We start from the raw sequence: 19,159 nt of genomic DNA, 5'->3' as shown, positions 1-19,159 counted from the left end.
CCCAATCATCAGCAGACAGGATTACCACCTTACTCAGCCTTGCCCATCAGAGGAAAAACAACAACAACAAAAAACTCAGCACAAATCTCACCCTATACAAAGCTTACACAAACCACTGGATCAACCTTAGGAGGGCAGAACCAAAAGGAAGAAAAAATTCAACCTTGAGGCCTGGGAAAAGGAGACCTCAAACACAATAAATTAAAAAAAAATATTGAAAAGGCAGAGAAATACTACACAAATAAAGGAACAAACTAGAAACACAGAAGTCCAAATAAAGAGGAAATACAAAAATTACCTGAAAAAGAATTCAGAATAATGACAGTAAAGATGATCAAAAATCTCAAAAACAGAATGGAGAAAATGCAAGAATCAATTAACAAAGACATAGAAGAATTAAAGAATAAACATACAGAGACAAATACTACAATTACTGAAATTAAATACTCTAGATGGAATCAATAGCAGAATACCTGAAGCAGAAGAATGAATCAGTGAGCTGGAAGATAAAATGATGGAAATAACTTCTGAAGAGCAGAATAAAGCAAAAAGAATGAAAAGAACTGAGGATAGTCTCGGAGACTTCTGGGACAATATCAAATGCACCACTATTCGAATTATAGGGGTCCCAGAAGAAGAAGAGAAAAAGAAAGGGTATGAGAAAATTTTGAAGAGATTATAGTTGAAAATTTCCCCAACGTGGAAAAGAAAATAATCAGTCAAGTCCAAGAGGGGCAAAGAGTCCCATATAGGATAAAACCAAGGACAAACATGCTAAGACACATACCAATCAAACTAACAAAGATAGAATAGTAAAAGCAGCAAGGGAAAAGCAACAAGTAACATACAAGGGAAACCCCATACATTTAACAGCTGATCTTCCAACAGAAACTCTGCAGGCCAGAGGGAATGGCAGGATATATTTAAAGAACTGAAAGGGAAAAACCTACAACCAAGATTACTGTACCCGGCAAGGATCTCATTCAAAACTGATGGAGAAATAAAAAATCACCCCAATTTGACAAATACTAACTATAAGAATTCCTACTATATATTATTAATGCAATTATTAGAAAGCCTAAACATCTAATGCTGAGAGGGATTGTGGGCAGGAGGAGAAGGGGACGACAGAGGATGAGATGGCTGGATGGCATCACTGACTCGATGGACGTGAGTCTGAGTGAACTCCGGGAGTTGGTGATGGACAGGGAGGCCTGGCGTGCTGCAATTCATGGGGTCGCAAAGAGTCGGACACAACTGAGCGACTGAACTGAACTGAACTGAAACATCTAATTCCAGAGTATCCACAATCTAAATGAAGCAATACTATACTGATGATACCATCCCCAGCCTTATATTTGCTTTAATGCAAAACAGGAATAAACACAGCTATTTACCTTTTTTGGGGCCTGCTACAGTAGATCTATCTGAATGTTCAGAATGGGAAATCTCTGTTTCTGATTTTTTTTGTATAATTATTTGATTTCCAAATCTCTTCGGTCCTGAGTAAAAGACTGTAAATTTGCGCTGTATATCAAGTCCAACTGGAAAAAGAAAAAAAAGCATACAAATGCTTAAGTCATATATATTCATGCATGAGACCATTTATTTATTTTTATACCTCTTATATTTTATACTTTGTTGAACTAAAAAGTCTAACAAGTTCAGGAAATAAAAATGTTTTAAAGAAACTTTAGAAAAGTATAACAAGTGAAAAAGTACACATCTTTCATAAAAATAAAAATCAATGCTCCTACAATAATTGAAATTTACCTTAAAAAAGAAAATGTCTATAAATGAACAGACGAAAATTTAATTTTATTATCCTAGTCTACATTATCTTTACATACCCAAATACATGAAACTTCCTTTAAAATTATTCATTTTACTTAAATTATTTTTATACAATATCACTTATGTTTTCTGTTTACATAAAGGAAATTTTTAAGTGCTATCATATTTTTTACATTCATGTATTCATTATTTCAATGAACTTACCATATTCTGAACTAATTAGATTTATGCTAAGATTTTCAGATTTAAGAGCTCTCCTCACATCAAACTTTTTAGCCCAATTTCCAGCTTTTAGCAAAACAGAATCCCTGAAAAAAGCAATGTGTCATTTAAATTGTGATCTTGAATGTTAAATGAAATAATAAATTAATTGTCAAGGGCTAACTGATACTAAGGTATATCGCATCTGGTAGTAAACTTAAGTCAGTTTCTGAAAACTACTTTCCCCAAGTTCTTTGGATAGGGAAAATGGAATTTCAATGGAGCTACCATTTCCATAATTTACTTAACTATATGTTCACCCAACAGCTGGTTCTAAGTTGCACACAATCACTTCAAGCCCACCTGTACATATAGTTGTTCTTGATAACCTATGATCTTGCCCTTAAATCACTACCACTTTTAAATGGCTATACATAAGTTACATGGATTTGTGAGAACTTTGAGTATTTTTTAAATGATATGAAATAGTTTGTACCTAATAACATCATATCACCAGCAGTCAATTCTGTGATTGAACTTATTTTAGCCTTCTATAGTCAAAGTCATTAGATTTACTTGTCACAGAGAATAAAGATTTATATAATTATATATTCTCTGTAAGTGTATTAAGGCTAGTTGCAGGAGAGTAATTATCAGTGAAAAGCATATCTCTTTAGGATCCTTGCATGGGGTGTTTTAGGAAAGTATCTTCCAGTACACTGGCAACAGTTAGTAGATTCCCATTTCAGTTAGTACCATCCTGAACTCATAGGTATATTATATGCTTAGGAGCATAGACTCTGGACTCAGAATGCTGGGCTTCGAATCTAGTTTTTGCTATAGACTACCTACATAATGATTAAACAGTTCAATACCTGGAACTTACTAAGTGCTCAAAAAGTATTAGTTGCAGCTACAACTATTATCCTCAGAATTTGCTTATGACACCCCTGGGAGAAAATATATAAGAGTATCAGAAAAAAGGCTGAAGTGAAAATTATAGAATGATATGCTACAGAACAAAATATAAGGCAAGGTATCTCCTTCATCTATTGGATCTGGTTGCCTGGATCCTATAGTGGCTCTAGCAGTTAAATTTTAATACAGAAATAGAAAACATATTTTGAAGATTGCACTCAAAGAGTAATAAGGTCATGAATTATAGGAGAAAAGCAACAAAATAAGAAAGTTCAGCAATACTGAATTAGAGCTACTCCTAAAGGTCACCTATTACTTGTTTCAAACCAATGACTTTATACTTCGTTAATTTGAGTACTAAATAATCTAAAACAGACCTAATATTAATACCTTCTTTAATAGACAATTTCCTATGTCCCATTATAGAATCAGGAAAATGTAATTTAATTGACCCCACCATTATTTTACTACTCTTTTCTTCAGCAGAATTTTTCTTTTATAATACATGCTTTAAAATAAAATAAACAGAAATTTCATACTTACATAATTTTGTGCTTAAAAACCAGTTGATTATCTGCATCACCTATGATCAAGGTGACATAGTGAGAATTTGATGCTGTTCTTTTAGTTTGTAGCTGTTCAAAGTTTCTTAATATAACAGTCACTAATATTTCTGCCATGGTATCACTATATCTTGTAATCTTTAAAAAAGGATAGGCACAAAATGTGTTAAAAATAACCTTACTACTTATACTCAGTTCCAAATCAGCTATGGGTAGCTTTATTCCTGAAAATCAAAACATATGAAAAATAGAAAATATTTACCTGTTCCACTTCAAGTTCATATTTTGGTAGATACATCACTGTTTCTTTTATCTGAGTTCCAAAAGGGGGATGTCTATTTAAAATCTAAAACAACATACTTATATCATTATATTCTTACTATAACACTAAAAACTCTTTTAGTAAAATATCTTTTAGAGTTAATAGTTTTAATACACTTATTACCCAAAATTTTAAATTAAAAATATATAATGACTCTGATGGGGAAAATCATTTTTTTAGTAGAAATAAAGATATAAATGTCAGGCATTTTAATGACTATGATGGGGAAAATCATTTTTTTAGTAGAAATAAAGATATAAATGTCAGGCTTTGAAATGTATACAGAATTCAAGTAACATTAGGAATAATTAAATATTAAATACCAGCTCAAGTTCCCTTGCATCTGTTTCTTCTATTTTTTTAAAGGAAGTCAAACCTGCATTTACCATAGCATTTGATAATGTTATACCTGTGGAAAATTAATCAAACAGTAGTTTTTAAACAATACGTTTTAAACTAAATCTACACTTAAATATTTAACATCTACATTACTATAAAATCTGAGAGCAGACTAATGATTTTTAAAGTTTTAAAAAGATAGTCTCAATTGGATTGATTGGTCTGTGACATTATTTGGTTGTTCATATTTATTTTTTCAAACTCAAATAGAACACGCATATGCTTTATAAAATAAAGAGGAATTCTTTGATTCACGTGATGTCTCAACCCCTTAGTTTTACCTTATGTCATCCATAGAGCAAGTACCAAGAAACATTTATGGTTATACTCGTGTTTTTTTTTTTTTAAAGGCAACATGATTCAGGGATGGAATATTACTTTATGAAGCTATGGCTCTCTGAGCATTTGTCTTAGAAATTGAGTTCTCTCTCTGTTGCTGTACTAATTTAGATAATTTTACTCTTCTGCCTAAAATTTCCAATGTCTTTCCATTGCATTTAGAATAAAGTGGCAATTTAAAACTCTCTTACCTAGTGACTTGACCACAGCCTACCTCTCCAATTTAATTTCTTGCCATTCCCCTCTTGCTGACTATACTGCAGCCACATCAACTTTAATTTTGCTCCTTAAACAGAAAGAACTCTTAAACACAAAGAGCTCTTCTGCCTTTGTACATTTTCTCTTTCTTCATGCATTTAAGAAACTGTAATTTTTAATTCTTATACTCACATGAATGAATTTAGCCAAATCCTCAAATAGAAAATATTGTCAGAAGTATAAATTTCCAAAGTAGTACAAGCTTGTTTAAGGAACATATATTACTGGGCAGGGTATGATACTCCTTTCTTTACTCAAAGCTGACTATTTTTGAGAATTTCTCTTACTCATTCCTAAGACACAACTCCTAGTATTCTTAATTCCTTAATTTTAATTTCAATTTTCCCTTAAAACCTTTCCTGAGTTTTAATTTTTAGCTGATAAACACTGTTGAAAATCAACTTGTATTCATTATTTTTTCCTGATGCTCAATTTACTTTTTTGTTTGGATTCTCTCACTTCTCTATTGCATGAATTTTGCTGGGCAATATTTGTTTCTTTCTGTTCAGCTGTACTGAGGAAGTGTGAAAAACATGTTTGTGTTCAACAATTTGGAAGGGATAGAATGCAACTGATGCCCAGACTGACAATATTCTAGAAAGTCAGAAAGACTGACTTCTTCAAATATAGTGAAATTTTATTAATAATCATTTTTATGGATAATTCATACTTTAATCATTTTGCTCCTGGTGAGCATTTAAGATTCAGTTCAGTTCGGTCGCTCAGTCGTGTCCGACTCTTTTCGACCCCATGAATCGCAGCACACCAGGCCTCCCTGTCCATCACCAGCTCCCGGAGTTCACTCAGACTCACGTCCATCGAGTCAGTGATGCCATCCAGCCATCTCATCCTCTGTCGTCCCCTTCTCCTCCTGCCCCCAATCCCTCCCAGCATCAGAGTCCTTTCCAATGAGTCAACTCTTCGCATGAGGTGGCCAAAGTACTGGAGTTTCAGCTTTAGCATCATTCCTTCCAAAGAAATCCCAGGGCTGATCTTCAGAATGGACTGGTTGGACTCCTTGCAGTCCAAGGGACTCTCAAGAGTCTTCTCCAACACCACAGTTCAAAGGCATCAATTCTTCAGCGCTCAGCCTTCTTCACAGTCCAACTCTCACATCCACACATGACCACAGGAAAAACCATAGCCTTGACTAGACGGATCTTTGTTGGCAAAGTAATGTCTCTGCTTTTGAATATGCTATCTAGGTTGGTCATAACTTTCCTTCCAAGGAGTAAGTGTCTTTTAATTTCATGGCTGCAGTCACCATCTGCATTGATTTTGGAGCCCCAAAAAATAAAGTCTGCCACTGTTTCCACTGTTGCCCCATCTATTTCCCATGAAGTGATGGAACCAGATGCCATGATCATTTAAGATTATGCAATGGTAAATAATTTGTACCTTTGTACAAATTTATATTTGTACCTTTGTGGAAATATTTCTATAAATTTAACTGTTAGTGAAACAGCTGTTTTAAAAAGATTGTGCAATTTAATTGACACCGTTAGACTTAAGCTCCAACCAACACTGCATGAGCATGTTCATAACCTTATTTTATCTCCCCACAAGACTTTAGTTTTTGCTCATTTGGTGAGTGAATATTTTTTCATTTTTACAATTTTATTGACTGAATATAACTGATTTACAATAAACTTGACATGTGATTTCATGTGTTTGTGTATGAAAAACTATCACTATAACCAAGCTAATAAACAACACTATTGCCTCTAAAAGTTTTCTTGTGCCCCTTTGTAATTTGTCCTGCCCTTCCCACACTGTCCCTAAGCAACCACTGATCTGCTTTCTATTACTATTCTATTTTCTAGTCTTTCATTTAAATGTAATTAGTCTGGCTTCTTCTACTCTGTATGATTATATTGTAAGATTCATCCATGTTGTTATTTGTGTCAACATTCATGCCTTTTTATTGCTGAGTATATATATTCATACCATGGGATATAACACTAATTTCCATTTGCCTGTTCATGGATATTTAGGCTGTTTTCAAATGTCTTTGTTACTAGAATTGTGTGTCTACATGGTTTTATTTCTCTTGGATACCTAACCATGACAGGACCACGTGGCATGGTAGGTTTATGCTGAACTTTTAAAGAAATAATCAAATGGTTTTTCAAAGTGGTTTTAACATTTTACATTTCCACAGTGAGAGTTCCAGTTGAACCATATTTTCTCCAGCACTCTGTCAATTTTTAATTGTGTACTATGTGTACTGTATAATTTTAAGTGTGCTAAATTAAATTAATAAATTTAATAAAATTTTGATAAATATAATTAAATTAACAAATTTAATTTTAATTGTGTGGATGTGTATTGGTATCACATTGTCATTTTAATTTGCATTTCTCTTATGACTAATGATGTTGAACATCTTCTCAGGTACTTATTTGCCATACACACATCTTCTTTGATTATGTTTGTTTCAATCTTTTGCCCACTGTTTTATTCAGTGGTTTGTCTTATTATATATTCTAAGTACAAGTCCTCCATAACATATATGTTCTGCAGATATTTTCTTACAGTCTGGTGGCTTATTTTCTCTTCTTCCTCCTCCTTCTTTAACAGTATTTTATGAAAAGCAAAGTTTTAAGTTTTGATTAAATCCACTTTTTTTCTTTTATAGTTTGTGCTTTTGCACTGTATCTAAGATATCTCTGCCAAATCTAAGATCACTTGTTGCCTCTGAAGATGGAGGAAAAGGGCTATGATCAAGGAATCAAGTATTCTCTAGAAGTTGAAGGCAGGAAAATGGATTCACCCCTAAGGAAAACAGCCTTGCCAAACCTTGATTTTATCCTAGTGAGACCCACATCAGAAATCTATAGAACTTTAAAGATAATAAATTTCTGGTGCTTTAAGTCACAAAGTTTGTGGTAATTTGTTATAATGGCAGTAGAAAACTAATAAAGCATAGTTTTTCTAATTTTAGCTTCTGATTTTTTCTTACTAGTATGTAGAAATAAAATTAATTTTTACACATTGACCTTGTATCCTTCAACCATGCTGAACCTCTCCTACCTTCCATGGAATTTTCTACACAGATGACCATCTGATCATGTATTAATAAAAACATGTATACTTCTTTCTTTTCTAAACTGTACCCTTTTTATTTCTTTTTCTTGGCTGATTGTACTGGTTAGAACCTCTAGTATAATGTTTACTGGAATTAGTAACAGTGGGCATCCTTATTTCATTCCTGATCTTAGAGGTAAAGCATTCAGTCTTTCACTATTAAATATAATGTTAGCTATAGGTTTTTCATAGATGTTCTTCATCAGTTTGAGAAATTTCCTTCCTTTTTAAATTTGTTGAGAGTTTTATTAGAAATGGATTTTGCATCTTGTCAAATTTTTTAACATTACTGAGATGACCATCTGGTATTTTTTAGTTTGTTAATATGATAAATTACACTGATTGACATCAAGTGGTAAACTCATCTTGTATTGCTGGAATAAACCACATTTGGCCATGATATGTTCCCCCTTTTATTTATCACTGGTCCAAGTTGTTAAAATTTTATAAAGAATTAATTCATTTATATTACTAAGAGCTACTGGTCTGTCCTTTTCTTGAATGTCTTCATTAGGTTTTGATAACAAGGCAATGCTGGCCTCATAGAATGAGTTGGGAACTATCACCCCCCACCCTTTAAATTTTCTGAAAAAGTGTTTAGAATTAATACTGCTTCTTATTTAAATGTTCAGTAGAATTCACCAGTGTAGCCTTCTATGCATGGGGTTTTCTTTGTAAGTTTTAAACCAGAAATTTATTTAATAAATATATCCTACTCATGCTGTTTCTTCTTGAGTGGACTCTGTCAATTTGTGTTTTCAAAGAATTTTCCCATTTCATCAAAGTTGAGGAATTTAATGATATAAGGTGTTTTATAACATTTTCTTTCTATCATTTTTTTATCTATAAGATCTATAGTTATATCTCACATTTTTGTTATTGGAAATTTGTATCTTTTCTCTTTATTTCTTGATCAGTCTGACTACAGTATTAATGATTTTAAAATAATCATGTTTCTGTTTCATTTATATTTTTGTTTTTAATTTATTTATGTTCTTTCAAAATTATTTCTTATTTTCTGCCCACTTTGGGCTTAATTTGCTCTTTTTCTCATAACATGGAAACTGAAATCACTGTTTTGAGACCTTTCTACTTTTCTAAGATAAGTGTTTTAGTGCTATAATATTATTAACCATTTACCTAAGTTCAAATTTTTCTGAAAGTTGTGATTTCCTAAATGTTGTATGTAACCTCCTCCCTAATTCAGAAATCTTGTATTTGTGGAGTGGGTGTGGCATTTGCTTTGCCACCACTTATATACTGACAGGAAGGTGAGCCATTAATCAAGAAACTTTCTACTTTGATCTTACTTACATGATCCAATCTCCACCTTCACCCCAGCTCCCAGGACTGGTCAGCTCCTGACTGATTTCCCTCACTGATCTCAAACGTCAAGGAAATACAAAGTAGTACTTCCTCACAAAATAGTTAGAGATCTTTGTTCTAAGGAATAATCAGAGAACCCTTAGCAACCCATTATCTAAAATTTTAATGTCCCCAAGATGCATATAAAGTTATACAGTTAATAAGACTATCAGTCATGAAAAAACAACTGTCTTTTTGGAGTCCTAGCTATCTAAGAAGGAGTAGGGTCACAAAGCCAGACACCAAACTGGAAAATTCCAAAGTGTTTGAGGCATATCCCAGTCTTTGTAAATAGCACCCTCTAGAGTTTTTCAGTTCGTGTTCTGAGCTAGATCCCAACAGGAAATAAATTTGTCTACAGAATTTTATAGTATCTCTATGAAAATCAGTACTAACATTGAAATGTTACTGAAAAAAGAGGAAAAGATACAAATAAGTGGCATAATTTTTTGTAATGAATTAGGAATGACCAGGACTGCTAGCTCTGTACCTTGTCATTGAGATCAAAACCAAATAGTCATAAAAGTAGAAGAAAGAACACAATATAGTTACCTAATTACTAAAACAAAATTTCACTCTTGGTTTCAAAACAATTTTTAAAATAAGAGTATTCATTTTTGTTAGATTTCCAAATTGATTTCAAATGAATTCTTTAAGCAGAAGAAAATGAAAATCAGATTTTCAAGAGAAGGAAAGTACAGTAACTTACTTAGGCCCATAGGCACACTTTTCCTTAAAGGTCTACCATCATAGAACAATTTTCCTAACAGTGAAAAACAAAAATAAATTGCAGACATTGATACACTGCCTACCTGTACCATTACCTACCAATTTTTTCCAGCTGTTTGGATACATGTGGAGAGTTTTCCCAAAGTTTACATCTAAAACATTTAGCTAAAATCAAACTGTTCAATAATACCGCAAACTTTTCTTGAGTAGCCACAAAATCTGATAACCCTAAAAAAAAAAAAAAAGTTTCCAGTATTAAATCTAGTATACTATTTTACTGGGGAAATACTGAAAATCTAATAAGCCTATAACATACATCTTGTAATTCGTGAGCCATTTCTGAAAATCTTTGCGGTATCTTGCGTCAAAGCAAAGTCTTGTACGGGAATGCATCCTAGCTGAGCCTGAATAAGACTGGGGAAAGAAGAAATTTCATTATTTCTTTTTAAAAGTTACTATCTCACAATATTTGACACAGTGGCTGAAGTCTGTCTTCTTAAAATTCCTCTCTGCCTTGATTTCTGTGACATTATACAGCTCTGTATCTTTTATCATTATTGTTGCAAGTCATTGTTGACTTCTCTTCCCAACCTCTCAGTCAGTTCTTATTTCTCTACTCTTCTTTACTCACTCAACCTCTCTTTTTCTCAAAAAAAAAATCTCATTTCTTCTCAAGACTTTCATTATAATCTCTAGACTGATAAATTTCAAGTGATCACAGGGCACTTGCACTTAGACTGTTTTTTCTTTCCACCTCAATACATCTAAAATTGTTTCCATATTCTTCTCCAATGCAGCTCTGTCTTTGAACTTTACTATATATAAGTATTATAGAAAACAACACAATTTATATAATCAACAAATATTTATTAAGTGCCTGCTGATTTATAAAGCATCCTGTTAGGTGCTGAAGATTCTGTTCAACATTTGAAGGTTGGTAGCTTATTAGTCAGAGAAGGCAATGGCACCCCACTCCAGTACTCTTGCCTGGAAAATCCCATGGACAGAGGAGCCTGCTAGGCTGCAGTCCATGGGGTCGCTAAGAGTCAGACACGACTGAGCGACTTCACTTTCACTTTTCACTTTCCTGCATTGGAGAAGGAAATGGCGACCCACTCCAGTGTTCTTGCCTGGTGAATCCCAGGGATGGGGGAGCCTGGTGGGCTGCAGTCTATGGGGTTGCACAGAGTCGGACACAACTGAAGCGATGCAGCAGCAGCTTATTAGTTGATTATTAGAAACAAGCAGTTGCTTGGCTATAAAAATTTGAGTGGTGGTAAGAGGGGAGAAAAGGAGTTATTATCTATTGTAACTACTGTATCTCAGGTCTTTGCTACCTCTTTTATCTGTTTACTTATCTAACCAGGCCTTGATATGCAAATCCCCCTAAGATTCTAACTAAAATCATTAGACTCGTATGTTCTGGGGGGGGATCTCTTATAAGATCAAAAACTGGTATACAAAGACAAAGGGTAGAATAGTTATATTTCATGGCTTGCTTTTAGTAAACAATATATGAAAATAGAAAGAAGCAACTAACTCACATCTCAGAATGGATGTATATAGCTGAAACTATAGACTAATTGGGGCTTCCCTGGTGGTTCAGTAGTAAAAAAGGACTTGTCTGCCAATGCAGGAGACATGGATTTGATCACTGGGTCAGGAAGATCTTCTGGAGAAGGAAATGGTAACCCACTCCAGTATTCCTGCCTCAGAAATCTCATGGACAGAGAAGCCTAGCAGGCTACAGTCCATGGAGTTGCAAAAGAGTCAGACAGGACTAAACAACAACATAACAGGTTAATTATTTTTTGGCTACAATATATGCTTCTGAAAATTATTTTGTTACATCTATTTAGAAATGGTTATACACCCCAGTGTTCATAGCAGCATTATTTACAATCCCCAAACAGAAGCAACCTAAGAGTCATCAATAGACGGATGGATACAGTCCATGGAGTTGCAAAGAGCTGGACATGACTGAGCGACTAAGAACAGCACAGCATGCTAAGTCAAATAATTCAGACAGAGAAAGACAATTATTATATAATATCACTTTTATGTGGTATCTAAAAAATACAACAAATTAGTGAATAAAGCAAAAAAAAAAAAAAAAAAAGAAACAGATTCATGGATCCAAAGAACAAACTGGTGATTACCAGTGGGGAGAGAGATGGGGGCAGGGCAATATAAGGGTAGGAGGAATATAGAATTATTATGGCATTATACGAAATCATGTGTGTGAAACTTCTGAAAATTGTAAAGCACTGGCAGGAAAGCTATGACAAACCTAGACAGTGTGTTAAAAAGCAAAGATATCACTTTGCCGACAAAGATCCATATAGTCAAAGCTATGGACATGGAAGCAACCTAGATGTCCATTGGCAGATGAATGGATAAGAAAGTTGTGGTACATATACACAATGGAATATTACTCAGCGATTAAAAAGAACACATTTGAATCAGTTCTAATGAGATGGATGAAACTGGAGCCTATTATACAGAGTGAAGTAAGAAAGAAAAGCACAAAGAGAGTATATTAATGCATATATATGGAATTTAGAAAGATGGTAACGATGACTCTATATGCAAGATGGCAAAAGAGACACAGATGTAAGGAACAGACTTTTGGACTCTGTGGGAGAAGGCGGGGGTGAGATAATTTGAGAGAATGGCACTGAAACATGTATATTATCATATGTGAAAGAGATTGCCAGTCCAGGTTTGATGCATGAGACAGGGTGCTCAGGGCTGGTGCACTGGGATGACCCTGAGGGATGAGATGGGGAGGGAGGTGGGAGGGAGGCTCAGGATGGGGAACACATGTACACCCATGTCCGATTCATATCAATGTATGGCAAAAATCACTACAATATTGTAAAGTAATGAGCCTCCAATTAAAAAAAATTAAAGAAGAAATATAAAACCTAAATGATGAGTTATAAAATATCACAGAAAGATCTGAGTAGATGGCTAGAGATATCATACTTTTAGATTTCAGTACCGAGAAAGAAGAATTCTTCCACAAACTAATCTATAAAACCAATTTCAAAAGGCCTTTTCCTAGATCTTGACAAACTGATTCTAAAGTTCATAGGGAGGAAAAATGCAGGAATATTCAAAATGTTTTTTAAAGAACAGTAAGAATGGACTTGCCTTACCAGATAACAAAACATGCAATAAAATGGTAGTAAGTAAAGCAATGTAGTATTGTCATAGCAACAAAATAAACAGACTAACAGGAAGTGTCCAGAATCACACCCTTAGGAATTTAGTTTATGTGAAGATGGCATTCCAAATCAATCAGCAAAGAGAGAAAGACAACATATTTATTAAACACTCCTGACTGTCTTTCAGGGATGAAATATAATTAAATTCTTATCACACATAAAAATTAACTCCAAACCTATGAGAAGCCTTTAGATAAAAATCAAATGATTTTAAAGTATTAGAAGAGATGATAGGAAAAGTCCTATGATCTTAGGATATGTGGCAGACTGCTTTATCTACGTAACACTCATTTTCTATTTCCATCTTAATAGCAGAATCCTAATTTTAATAAAGGCACAGTAACAACAAGACATTTCTCTGTCTCCTTTGCACTTGGCTCTAGCCATGTACTCAGTGTGAAAGTGTGGGAAAGCAAGGCAGAAAGACAGGAATACAGATTTGAAAATTTTTTAATATAATTTTTCACTCATTAGATTAACAAAACTTCAAAGATACAAAACAAGTATTGGGAGGATGTATGGAATCATTCTTTTTACACTGTGGATGACAACTGTAAATAAGAGAAGCTTTTTGAATGCAATTTGCATTAAATATTAAATCTTCTCATGTATATCCTTTCACCTGGAAATTCTTGAAAAATATGGCATAAATATAAAGAAGTTCATTTCAGCCTTATTTGTAATAGCAAAAATTTATAAGCCATCTAACTCTTCATCAATAAAGGAATGGTTAAAAATTACAGTATGTTCATACTATAGAATACATTGCTGTTAAAATATACATTGGTATTAAAATAAATGAGATTAACATGTGTAGGTACTGATATAGAATCTTCATATCACAAGAGCAATAATTACAGTAAGATCTTTTTATATACAGACATAACATGTCTATTAGCACATATTAAATATATATGTACTAAATAAATAGAAAGGAAATTGGAATGACCCACAGAAAACTACTGATAATAGTTACTTCTGGGGGTCAAAGGAGACCTGATTTTTTGCTTTATAAATTTTAATTTTGAATCTTTAAAAATGAATCTATGCATTATTTATTATAAAGGTGATTTATATAAGAATTATATAAGAAGAAACAAATATGAAAAGAAATCACTGATTTGGAAACACATCCTATAAGTTCATTGACAAATACCAAAGGAAACAGAGCTAATCCTGAAGAAGATAGACCTCAGAATTATGAAAAATTAAAAAACAGTGATAAAGGGCAGAAAGTTGAAGGATAAAATTTTAAAATTAAGAGGATTAACACCTGGCTGTAAAAGAACTGATCTGATATTCAGCAAAGTAATAAGAATATGAGAGAGACATGAAAGTGGTAAATATTAGCCTTCATTACCCACCAAAAGACTGTACATTTTAGATTAAGAAAATGCCTCCCAGACAGTCACTCTTCCTAGTCAAGTAGTGACATAAGGTGGAAAATTACAAAAGGAAGCTAATTTATGATACATATGTGAGCATGTGTGCCAAGTTGCTTCAGTTGTGTCGACTCTTTGCAACCCTATGGACTGTAGCCCTCCAGGCTCCTTTGTCCATGGGACTCTCCAGCCAAGAATACTGGAGTGGGCTGCCATGCCCTCCTTCAGGAGATCTTCTTGACCCTCAGGAATTGAACCCGGTCTCTTACATCTCCTGCACTGGCAGGTGGGTTCTTTACTACGTGCGCCACCTGGGAAGCCCTATGATACATATAGAAATAATTAGAAAGTCATGAATTTTAAGAATCTGATAGTCCTAATCAAAAGAATGCATGATCCAATCTAAGGCAAGGTGTAAGTGAAAGCATTAAAATTGCAAATATAGTGTTCCCAACAAGATGCTTGTGCAAAAATACCTTGATTTAATTTGACTCAGTAGTTAATGCAACAGGGTATATTGAGAAATCCATTGTGACACTCAAGAGACCTAGATTCTAATTCTACAGCTGTCCTCAGTATAGCACCATAACCTCAAGCAAGTCAGAACTTACCTAGGCATCACTTACTTCATTTGTAAAATGAGAGGATTTGGGTACATGATCTCTAAGTTCTGTATGATCTCTAGGGATATTTAAATTTCTAGAGAAATATGGCTAAAAAACAGAACACTAACTTCTGCCCTCCAAGCTATAGATCTGCCTGAGGAATAAGTATACAACAGTGAGAAGTTTGTTTCTGAGATGTCAAGGTATTTGGGAGATAAAGTTTAATAAGACTTTAGGAAGTATCCTAGAGAAAGAGTGACTTCCTTTAGCTAAGGAGACAAAAGGAAATTCTTTGGCCAACTGGTTTTATTGAGCCCCATGAAAAAAAATCATTTTTACTTGAACTCACGTGATCTAAATCAAGTTGATTAACACTAAGATATAGCTACTTAGAAAACCAAGCACTTGGCATCTAGAAAAAGTATCATTGCCTGTGTGACTGCAAACCCAGTAAAGTCATTAAAAGCTACAATGTAATTTTAGTTTACTCTTCCAATTACTCTCCTCTATACAGACTTCCCATTGCTGGCATAACAGTCACCCCATTATCACATATGCATTCCTTCACTCAGGTTATTTCTTTTAATATGTCTTTCCAAGGCAATGGCACCCCACTCCAGTACTCTTGCCTGGAAAATCCCATGGACGGGGGAGCCTGGTGGGCTGCAGTCCATGGGGTCACTAAGAGTCAGACACGACTGAGCGACTTCACTTTCACTTTTCACTTTCATACATTGGAGAAGGAAATGGCAACCCACTCCAGTGTTCTTGCCTGGAGAATCCCAGGGACGGGGGAGCCTGGTGGGCTGCCGTCTCTGGGGTCGCACAGAGTCGGACACGACTGAAGCGACTTAGCAGCAGCAGCAGCAGAATATCATTAATGTTCTACAGACACTTACTATATGTGTTTTCATACCGTCAATTATTTTTATACACATGGTTCTCATTCAAGCCAACTTGAAAGTTCTTGTAGATGAGAAGCACATCTTCTTTCTATTGTCTACCATGCCTCAACAGATCACACTCTCAGTGTTTGTTGATTTAAAAATTCACAAGTTATCTTTTTAAATTAAAGACTTGGGAGTTTGGAGAAATTAATTTTACATCTGCATGCTGACTCCTCATTCTTATGTAAATGTTCTTTCTTTGTATTAAGGAAACAAATTTAAAATGTTTTAAACTTATAAAATACCTTCATAAATATGAATCATGGACAAGTAATCAATATTTTAAGACATTTAACAATTAATTTTCTTTACCAATTTACTTTCATTTCTCTTGTTTTAATCCTTCCTTCCATTGGAAATCTGGAAATAAACAAGGCAAACTTTTATTATTATTACTTATTGTAGCTGAATGAAACCTTTTTAAAAATTATTTAAAACATTTAATTTCTGTACCTGATAGTTGTCCGATTTGGATCTTTGTTCAAAGTATTCAATGCTTTCTTTTCATTTATTCTTAATTGTACATCTAGAAATTCCTTGCAGCTGGCTATCATTGTGACCTATAAAATTTCAGCATTTGTTCATTTGGTTATGTCCATTCTTTACTTCTTTTCTCTCATTTATTTTTCTGTACTTATTTATTTTTAATGCTGCTTTGGGACATCACATTTAGCACATTTTGCCTCTTTAAGGATTCATTCATTCACTGACAAATATTTACAAACACCTGTTATATATGCCAGACACTCTGCTACACACTGGCTCTATACCAATAAGATTGTAAAGATTAACAAGATGAAATTTAAAATATTCAGCCTAGCATGTACCATATGATAAGCACTTAATAAATGAAGATTTCATTACTACCACTATTACTACTGTTATATTATTGTTCAGGCTTCTATAGTTTGCAAATGGTTATACTTACTGAGGATAATTTTTTAATGAAAAAGAATGATGTTGGTATAAAGAAATTTGTATTCAAGAACCTACCTAATTCTCCCAGATGATTTTGAGCAAAGCACTCTGCTTTGAGTTCTCACACCTGTAAAATGAAACTAGCACCTTTTCTAATTCTAATTCTCTTTTACACTTACAGAACTCAAAATCAGATGGGTTAATGTTAACTCTTGATTTCTTCTCAGTTAAGAATAATATTCAACACAACACTGTAAATCAACTATACTTCAATAAAAAGTAAATTAGAAGAGTATTTACATGAAAATACAAGCCTTCTACTCATCAACTTTTGTACAATTTTTAGTATCAATATAATGATCTTATTGCAATAATCAACTTAGATATTTTAAATAGTTTAAATTTGAGAATAAATATAAAAGTCATGTTTCATGTTCATATTCCCAGTTAAGGAAGGAAGGAGCAATATAGTTACAGGTGCCAAAAATATGACTATGCTTTTATTCACTGCTGTAGCTACAAAGGTACCCCACTGGCAATATTTTAGGATAGCCTGTTTTTAATTCCCATTTTCTCCAAAATTAGTTATTTTTTCTGGCCTATCACCAATACTATTCTCTTTCTACAGTTATTGTTATCCTGATGCAAAGGATTTAGGGAAGAGTTGCAAGTAAGAGGCATGTGTCTTTCATTCATGGCAGACTTTCCTAATATATCATGCCACACCATCTTGGAATCTTTCTCAACATACTATATTTGGTAGCCACTACCAAGGTAATCAGAATTATCACATAAGTTGAAAGGTAGCTGCTATCCTTTCTTCGGGTATGTATATAAATTTTCTTAGCCTTAATACAAAGATGCTGTTGGAAATATATTCTAAGGAGTAATATTCCATATTTTACAATTAAAGGCAAATAAAGAGGAAAATATATGCACTACTAGAAATGCTTTCTTTTCTGCTCATTTATTCTTAAATTGCAGGAGATATACAAATAAGTTGTTTCCCCCAATACTATTTTATACTATATCACAGTATACTTATTTTCTTGTGAAAATTAATTTACCAGATCTGATAAAGTTTCTTTTCCACTCATTGTACAAAATTTCTTCACTGTCTCAAATGTAATATAATACCAAGCCATCAATCTTCCTGCCTCTGTAGAGAGAGATGGAAAAAATAAACATTCCAAATCAGCTGATACAACTTGCATTTTCATCAGTTTAACACACATTTCTTTAGCTTATGACCAACCTAGATAGCATATTCAAAAGCAGAGACATTACTTTGCCAACAAAGGTCTGTCTAGTCAAGGCTATGGTTTTTCCAGTAGTCATGTATGGATGTGAGAGTTGGACTGTGAAGAAGGCTGAGCGCCAAAAAATTGATGCTTTTGAACTTTGGTGTTGGAGAAGACTCTTGAGAGTCCCTTGGACTGCAAAGAGATCTAACTAGTCCATTCTGAAGGAGATCAGCCCTGGGATTTCTTTGGAAGGAATGATGCTGAAGCTGAAACTCCAGTACTTTGGCCACCTCCTGTGAAGAGTTGACTCATTGGAAAAGACTCTGATGCTGGGAGGGATTGGGGGCAGGAGGAGAAAGGGACGACAGAGGATGAGATGGCTGGATGGCATCACTAACTCGATGGACGTGAGTCTGAGTGAACTCTGGGAGTTGGTGATGGACAGGGAGGCCTGGCATGCTGCAATTCATGGGGTCACAAAGAGTCGGACACGACTGAGCGACTGAACTGAACTGTGCCTTTAATAGCATCAGGTACAAAAGACACCACTTAAAATTCTTCAGCATTATTTTAATGAAATTGGAATTTGAAACTAAATTGTTTTAGAAATAAAACATTAGGTTGGCTGAGGGTAGGAGGATGGGCAGAGTGAGGATAAGTAATTGATGAAATGGAATTCATTTAAAAGGTTACTGGCTTCAATTATAAGTTGTCAAAAACAGCACAAAGAATTTCAAGTCTTGTGAACACACAGAAAACAGCTGAGAAGAGGAAAATGGTATTCTGCTTCTCAAGGTAAGGTCTATTATTTACCTATGTGCTACAGGTTTTGCTGAAGAATAAAGAATGTGACATTCC

At 34.0% G+C, this 19,159-nt stretch overlaps 1 protein-coding gene across 4 annotated transcripts in view; it reads right to left on the bottom strand.

The window, feature by feature from the left end:
* HFM1 (helicase for meiosis 1) overlaps window positions 1–19,159 on the bottom strand; it is a 108,863-nt gene that overhangs the window by 39,087 nt on the left and 50,617 nt on the right. For all 4 annotated transcript variants that reach the window (XM_059882576.1, XM_059882582.1, XM_059882575.1 and 1 more), the window contains exons 20-29: window positions 18,125–18,216; window positions 16,593–16,699; window positions 16,452–16,499; window positions 10,292–10,389; window positions 10,075–10,203; window positions 4,122–4,207; window positions 3,739–3,822; window positions 3,457–3,614; window positions 1,999–2,102; window positions 1,398–1,544 (exon numbers count right to left, since the gene is read on the bottom strand). In XM_059882576.1, the coding sequence (XP_059738559.1) occupies window positions 1,398–1,544; window positions 1,999–2,102; window positions 3,457–3,614; window positions 3,739–3,822; window positions 4,122–4,207; window positions 10,075–10,203; window positions 10,292–10,389; window positions 16,452–16,499; window positions 16,593–16,699; window positions 18,125–18,216 (1,053 nt within the window). The remainder of the gene's footprint in view (window positions 1–1,397; window positions 1,545–1,998; window positions 2,103–3,456; window positions 3,615–3,738; window positions 3,823–4,121; window positions 4,208–10,074; window positions 10,204–10,291; window positions 10,390–16,451; window positions 16,500–16,592; window positions 16,700–18,124; window positions 18,217–19,159) is intronic.

Source organism: Bos taurus, chromosome 3 (assembly GCF_002263795.3).
Source record: "Bos taurus isolate L1 Dominette 01449 registration number 42190680 breed Hereford chromosome 3, ARS-UCD2.0, whole genome shotgun sequence".
NCBI lineage: Eukaryota > Metazoa > Chordata > Mammalia > Artiodactyla > Bovidae > Bos > Bos taurus.
This window is presented reverse-complemented; position numbering and strand designations above follow the sequence as displayed.